Source organism: Anser brachyrhynchus, assembly GCF_964034855.1.
Source record: "Anser brachyrhynchus genome assembly, chromosome: 5".
NCBI lineage: Eukaryota > Metazoa > Chordata > Aves > Anseriformes > Anatidae > Anser > Anser brachyrhynchus.
In genome coordinates this window covers 33040196-33048350 of record NC_137699.1, presented here as the reverse complement: position 1 = coordinate 33048350, position 8155 = coordinate 33040196, and the positions used below count along the sequence as shown (strand labels likewise).

At 40.4% G+C, this 8155-nt stretch overlaps 1 protein-coding gene across 1 annotated transcript in view; it reads right to left on the bottom strand.

The window, feature by feature from the left end:
- Positions 1–2288: 2288 nt before the first annotated feature.
- INO80 (INO80 complex ATPase subunit) overlaps positions 2289–8155 on the bottom strand; it is a 68181-nt gene continuing 62314 nt past the window's right edge. Inside the window, exons 32-36 of the mRNA XM_080592294.1 lie at positions 7961–8049; positions 6933–7088; positions 5950–6109; positions 4950–5165; positions 2289–4328 (exon numbers count right to left, since the gene is read on the bottom strand). Coding sequence (XP_080448420.1) covers positions 4111–4328; positions 4950–5165; positions 5950–6109; positions 6933–7088; positions 7961–8049 — 839 coding nt within the window. The 3' untranslated portion in view covers positions 2289–4110. The remainder of the gene's footprint in view (positions 4329–4949; positions 5166–5949; positions 6110–6932; positions 7089–7960; positions 8050–8155) is intronic.

The window sequence follows — 8155 nt, the reverse complement described above, 5'->3', positions numbered from 1 at the left end:
GATGCTCTTAGGAGGAATGATGAATTGCCCCTTCCCCTCTCATTCACCACTACACACTTGGTACATGCTGCAAATAAAAACAAACAAAAAACAACCAACCTTCACAATTCAGCTAGTGCTTATGCCTAGGAGTGTAAGATGAAATTGCCTTTATTTTAGTACAAATATATCCCAGTTATACTTAACATCCAAGCAGCATCTCTCCTTGGGTAGGGAGCTACAACGTGTTTTCCAGCCACTCGAGCTGGAAATTTCCGAAGGGCAGCATGGAGTGCACAGCCATCTCTTCTTGAGCAGTAAGGGGAGAACAATGAAGGAGCCTTATAGGCATGTCAAGTTGTAACATGTTTCAGACTGAACAGTCAACAACAAAAAAAAAAAAAGGCAGAAGAGAGAGGAGGAGGAGTCTGTAAATACACCTGGGAGCAGAAGCAGACCAGCTCGCCCTACAGACCGTAGATCAGGACTGGCAGAGCAGTGGTCATAGAGCAGCATTTCCCAAAGTATGTTGATCCACATCCTGCCCCTAAAGTGATTTTATCGGTCATGCTCTTCCTCCTCCCAGCTGCAACTCAGCTGCGCCTCAGCTACAAGCAAAGTAAGTTTCCTATTCCTTTGGCACAGATCTTTTCCCACTGAGCTCTGTGTGCCTCCCCCCCACACCCTGGGAAATGCTGCTAAAGGAAATACTTCAGGAAAATGGGAGTAAAGCAAAATATAGCCCTAGGCAGACAGAAGGCATTCAATGAGCAAAACACGACAGCAAAGAGCAGAGACACTGCGGTGGGGAAAGCACGCAACAGAAAAGAAGGCACAGAAATAACGCCATGTTTGGTCAGTGCAGTACTAATACCCTGAAGTTAAGAATTAAAACAGTTCTCGTTGAAAACCCTCCTACAGTAGTCTGCTTTGACTCTTTGCTGAATAGGAAGACATCATCGGTGGCTGACATGAGGACAGCATACTCGACCCATGACAGAAAGAGAAAATGGGTTGTAGTAATAACCGGAGAACTGCATTTAACAGTTTTGCAGTAATCTGTGAGTGAAGATACCAATGCTATAATGAAATAGCAAGAGGAATACACATTCCCAACATCCCCCCAAACATGCTGACATCTATTTCACCATTCCAGCTTTGATTGCAAACTCCATTACTTCGATATTCTGTTTCTGCCAGTAGCAAATACTTCAGTCCCTCAGAGGAAAGGGACATTTTCTCTGCCATTAATCCGTAAGACAAGTGCACAATGCACAGCCTGAGTGAAAAGATTCACAGATTGAAACTTCAAAAAACAAAGTTTCAGTGTGCATGTCCATTTTACTCATTTAAATAGAAGTATTCACCATAGCGTTGATCACAAAACATCCCCCCCTCCTTAACATATTTCCCAGTCTTTGTCTTTCTAGCACTACTTAATTCCCCAAATCAAGAAATTGAGTAGAACAGCCTTTACATGAACACTTCCTAATTCCTTGAGTAATATCTCAGAATCTCAGTTCTTCTATGATGCGTAATAAAAAGAATGCATCTGTTTAAACTTTTTACAGATATTAAACTGGATATGATCTAGCAGCTCATTTATTTTATTGCTACGTTAGGTCTCCCTAAATTTGTCAGCCTGATGCATGTTTCACATGCAGCTAGGCTACTGCTACTTTTCCCACAATTTGTGATATCATTCTGTGCTTCTTTTGAAGATTAAATAAGTTTTTCAAATGCTACTATCATTTTTTACAATACCAATAATTTAATCTTCCAAAAGCATACGTGCAACAGAATATTACTATTTTTTTCCAATCTTTTCAAGTTACAAATGTATTTTTTCTCAACTTTGGATTACAACAAATTGACACAATCGTCTAGCAGTTTGAAAATCAAGACAGTAACACAAAAAAACAACACAAAAAAATTACCCTTTAAAATATAACCTGAAAAAGGGAGGAAAAAAAATGGAAAATCTGTAGAGAATGACGTCCCAGAGCAATCAACTGTTGAATTGAACCGTTGCGATTCAGATACCATTATGCAATTATTCTATTTTCTTGTGATCTGCTGCATACCTGCTCCAAAGTAAATTACCAGATAATCAGTGAATACAAACATGTGATAACTTGTACAGTTGTAATTGAAAAAGGTTACAGAATGATACTCAGAAGAGCGTAAATACCCAAGAGCATTACACTGAGCAGCACGTCCCTAGATTTGTTTGCAGATGTGCAACCTCCACGCTGTTCCCTAATCCTGTCACATAGCTAGCTATATGCATAAAAACCACAAAGACACTGATTTACATAAAATTATCTCACTCCATTTTATTTAAGATTTTCTTCTCCAGTTAGTAAAAGAAAGATGTGTCTCTCTTTATACATATGTACAAGTTCAGTTATAAAAATAGACAGCACATTCAAAGAGAAAAAAAGGCTTGGCATTTGTCTGATTCCCTCTAAATATCATATATACATGTGAATACGAGGGGAAGGGGGAAGTCTTCATGAGTTAATTAAACACCATCTCCCCCCTCAATTATCCCCTGCAAATCTGTTTAAAAATCAATCTAACTAAGCTCAGTTTTGCTATTTTCAGGTGTGCAAATTAGAGGCAGAGCCAACAGGAAGCACTTGCTCCACACTGTAGGACGCCAGGCAAAGGATTTGGGGTTGGAAAAAAAATTATAATAATAAAAAAGTCATCTTTTGCTGTCACAGCCCAGACCTGCAACTCATAACTTGCTTCTCTCGAGGGATTGAAAGTGCCCCAGAACAGCCTTTTAATTCAGTGCGTCAGACAGAAGACCTGTCCCACACCTAATCTCAGTGCAATGCAGACAACGCTTACAGCAAAGCAAGGGGCTACAAAGGGGGTTTGTGCATTGAGAAAGGGAAAGGAGCAATCGGAGATGAGAACACAGACGGGCACTGGCAGCACTGCCTTCTATCAGCCTTACGGGAGACGGCTACTGGTACCCACAGGGAGCTCCACCAAGCTAGTACATGGGATGATCACAGAGATGAAGGGAAAAACACACTGGAAGAATGGTCAATGGATGGCTGGGATATGAGACAATTTTTTTTTTCCCAGGATTTGGCTGGAGATGGGAATGGCACAGTTCTCTCAGTGCTGTTTCTCACTGCTCCCCTCGCAGCACTGCTAGCTGCAGAACCACGCTCTGTTATGGCACACTGAGAGGAACAGCCCCAAACTCTTCCTCGGCCCTGCAGCTTTCCCTGCTCTTGAGATTTGCACAAGTAGAGCCTGATTGTGTTTCTAAGCCTTTAAGATTTCAGCACGTATCAAAAATGAGAAAAATTATTCTTAACACAGCAAGAGCTTATGCTGGCAAGAACTCTGAAACACAAATCAAGCCACTGGCTTGGAGCCTCTTCCATTGCAGGAAGCAGAGGCAGTGCTGCTACCCTCACTAGGCCTGCCAGAGCTCCTGTCACTCTGTGGCTCTGAACCTGTTCTAAACAAATGGTGCTGAAAAGAATCCACTCCCTGGAAACCACCTGAGATACCTTCCTTTGCATTTCAAACTCTCAAAAAACAAAACAAAACAAAAACAACCAAACAAAAACCCCAGAGGCCCACACTAGAAGAATCCAAGAATCTTTTGATCACACATCATCCTCAGCTTAGCCCCCAGCTACCCCTGCATCTACACTGACCAGCTCCCAGTACAGAAATGTCTTCTGACTCTACAGGACAGCCCTGGCATTCAGATACTGGTTTCACAGGATATAACTAAAGCTGGGTTCCATTTCAAGCTACACTCGTGTGACTTGAAGCACACACAGCTCTGGGATATTGCATGGAGTACCTGGATGGTTTCTTGGGAAATCTTTGTCAGATGAGTCAATAAAACACCATCCGACCACCTCAGTTACCCCAGACACCCCTTCCATCCTTCTTGCAGTGTCTGCAAAGATAATTTTTGGGATACACATAACCAAAGTGCTCACATAAACCACCCGTTCCCATTGTGCTTTGATTTTCTTTTCACACAGGTGCTTGACAGCAACAAGGCATTCATTTGCATGCCTTCACCTTGCAGGGTGGTCTATTCTGAAAGCCAACACAGTTCAGACAAGCTTTGGGGGTTCAAAATTACTACCGACCACCTGAGGTGTGGGCACCTTTGCTTTGCTTCCGAATTGGAGTTTCTGATATGAGACTGCTGGTCAGGTTTAAGCTTTTGGGGGTGCCACAAACACTGTTTCCTTTGCTCAAAGGGGAGCTCAAGGGAGAAGAGGCGCTTGAAGGTCCAAAATCTGCAAGTCCAGAAGGCCGAATAATTGCTGTTTGTAGAGGGCTGCTTGCAGACATGCCTAGCAATGGAAAAGAGAATCAAATTCCACGTGAGCATACCACTCTACTTGTAGCACTAAGGTAACAAAAAAATTTTAATGGCTACAATATACTAACACTTAGTCCCAAGACAACACTGTGTTCATGATTTATGAGATTTTAATGAAGAGGGATGGCCTAAACATACAAATCATCTTGCACTTATACCCTGGGACGACTATATGTGCTGTAAAGCTGAAGCTCCATCACCACTGGTTTAGAACATTTTAAACCTGATGCTGTAACTTCACCATATCAGCAATACGGGAAAGACACAGCCAAACCCATGGGATAAACAACACTATCTAATCTGTCTGGGCACCAAAATGAAGAACAAGAGAGAAGTATTTGGTATGAGATAATTTAAAGGGCAGGTGAAAATTCTGCAAGATTAGCCTCTCAAGGTCATCTGCAGTGAAACTGGCCATCCTCTCACACCAGTACCATGTCACATTGCGCTTTGCCTGGATATCAGAATATACTGTACAAGCAATACCAGCAATACTTGCATCTATTTTTGACAGGCTGTAAACAAGCAATCGTCCAAACTCATGTGGTTGGCTCTGCTCTGGGTAGCCTGCTGCCTCCCTTTCCCCACATACCTTTAGAGACATTGTACCCGTACGCTGCATATGCCGCTGCAGAGGCTGCCGCCGCCCCTGCTTTGGCACCTGCCATTGCGGCCGCGCTTCCTGCTATCGATTTCCGGCTTCTGCCTTTCCCGGTGCCTTTTGATCCACCGCCTGATCCTTTAGGGCGACCACGGCTTCGACCTGACTGGCCTCTCCCAGTGAGAGGTGTATCTTGCATTGAAACCCCTTAAAAAAAAAACAACAGAGCATTAAAACAGTAACTGCTATAGCATGTCAGACAGCTCACAAATGAATACAGCATCGTAATGACTTGCTATTTACATTCATACTGTTCCTGTTAACTGATACTGTTCATTTACATTAATACAGACACTGTCAGCAAGTATTGATCTCACGAAATCACATATACAAAACTTGACCCTTCGTTAATCACATCTTATTAACTTCCTTGTCATTATTGTTATGAATTCAATCCACAAATAGATGGAGGATTCAGGGTTCTACTTCAGGATGAAGCATCTTCTTACTGAAGATGTATGTTCTTTCCACTTGCTATCTGTAAAGAAACTCATGAAGAACTAGGTCTCTCCTTATTTCAGAGTATAAAGTTACAGTAACTAAAAACTGTTACCATTATTTAAAATTATAGTTGCTTTAATCACTCAGTGGAAATGGAGAACTGATTATTAGCCCTATGGCAAATTCAAGGAAAAACTTAGCGATGAAAGAGTTCTGTGGATGTCTGTAGCTCAGTAAGGCGAGCACTCTATAACAGGAACAAGGGACAAAACTCATAAAAGTAACTAACACTGGAAAAAGGAAAGTGTGATGAATGACTATAAACATATTTCTTATCAAATCAGAAGTTATTTCTCAATGAAAGACAAATTGTTTTTTGCAAATCTTGCCAACCATGCACAGAATCTGATTAAAATGCAGAACATGTACCAACCAGGCATACAAAGTCAAGGTTTAATATGCGTTAGTAAGTCAAGGCAAGAGTACTGACCATTCATGGTATCTGAAACGGAGCCAGTAATGGAAGCAGGAGAGTTTGTTGCCCTTGACTGAGGTGCTGAAGAAGCTGGATCATCCACAATCACAAGCATATCACTGCTGCTCTCATCGGGAGGGATAGAGCCCATATGTAATTCACTGCTGATGGATATCTAAACATGACCAAGAACAAAGCCGTTAGCTTCTCAGGTTAGGAAAGGGAAGGGTTCAAACATAGTAAGACACGCAATCACAAGTAATTGGTACTTGTTCTGATCTCTCTCATTTTCTCCAAGACTTACAGCATGATACATATCCTGCCTAGTCACACTACACCCTTTATTTACATGCTGAACAGCAGTAAAGACCTCCAGGAGCTACTTAATTACAACTGATGAACGTAAATGTTATCAGCAGGAGACTAATGGGCTCAGCAGAGACTTAAGAAAACTGCAGTTTAACTGGGCATCTTTCTCAGACTGCAAGAGAGAAAACAATAGGACTCTTAACCAAGTAATTAGTGCCAATAAAAATCTTTATCAGCAAGGGAACAATACAACATAGTAATCTTAGTTAACATGGTATAGAACAAAATATTTGCTGCCAAAAATTGTTCGCAATTCTTTATTAAAAATATGAAAGAAAATATAATGTGCACCATTGGAAATTTACAATTTAAATTCCAGATTAAAAACCACACTAGTTCAGAATCAAAAGCAAGAGGTTCAGGGCATGAACTTGCTTTAAGAAAAGACAAAGACAGAAAGTGAAGAGGAGCATAATGGCATATCAACAAAGAGGAGCTCCAGTAGGCAGCTTACTGCAGCTGCTATGTTTTCAATTAATTATTTTCACTTCCATGGTTCACCTTTCAGACATCTCATTTCCCTACATATTTGAATTCTGTATTAACTGAAATGTCAGAAAGCAAGAACCCTGCTGGATCTAAGATCACAACTGAAACAGCACATACTTTAAAGAAGCAGGCAGTCTCACCTCACTGAAAGGGCTGGGCATGGCAGAATCTACACTAACAAAGGAGTCATCCCCATCAGCAGACAGGTTAGAGTTATCAGCCGAGGGAACAAACGGGATCACGAGGTTCATGCCCTCTTTCTTTCTCTTCCCATCCAACTCATCTTCCTTCTTCTTCTGAAATAAATAAAACAATACAGGGAATGAAAAATACAGTTAAAACCGAAGTGGAACGTGCAAATTAAAATCTCAATGTATAATACAGTATTGTAACTCAAAGGAATGCCACGTACAGAATTATCCAAAGCAAGTTTTTGAAAGACAAAGTAACAGATCCTTTAAAGGCTCTGTCTTTAGATTTAAGCAGGTTTTTTTCTTCTTCATAAAATAGCTTGAGTGCTGTAGAATTACTCTCATAGAATTACTCTGATTTCCATTGCCTTCTGAAGTAAGCTCGAAATTCTTTACCATTATAAAAAAAATAATTAATGCAAAGCCTCCAATACTCAAAAATTCTGAATTTTCATAAACAAGATTTAATGATTTTTTTAAAAAAACAAACAAACTAATCTTCTGTCTTTCTGCACAAGCCACATAGCTATTTGGGATTTATCTATGTTTGGTTTTTCATTTGTATTATTTTTTCATCCTTGCAAAACAAAATCTTAATTAAGTCTCCATTTTATATGCCATAGAATGATCACTCAATTGGTTGTTTTGGTGGTTTTTTTTTTTTTTTTTTTTTTCCAAACTTGAGTCCCCAAATTGTTGTCTGTAGACTACTGATGATCTACTGTGTTGTATGGGTACGCAGTACTTCCTTATTTTTGAAGTTGCAAATGATACTAAAATACAGGGAACTGTGCATTACTTATTTTATAACATCCCTCTTCTGTGTAGAAAGTGCCAGACTGACATTCGATGCTGAAGAGAACACTTTACTCATTAGACTGCCTTTGCATAAAATATTTCCACACTACTTAATAGTGTGCCTAAAGCTTTTCAGGCTCTGTGTCACTGACACAGGCAACCTCTCTGCATCAAGGTACCTTTTCAGCGTATTTTTCCCTTTTACGTTTACGTTCCTTCACACGATTTGTTTCTTCTTGCTGTCGCTTCTCTTCTTGACGCTGACGCACTGTCAGAAAAGAAGCACAAAGTTGTCACCGGAAAGATACTTCACACCCTTTTGTGAACCTTACAAGAAATTCTGGTTTCTTGAAGTAGAACTGCTATATTAAAAC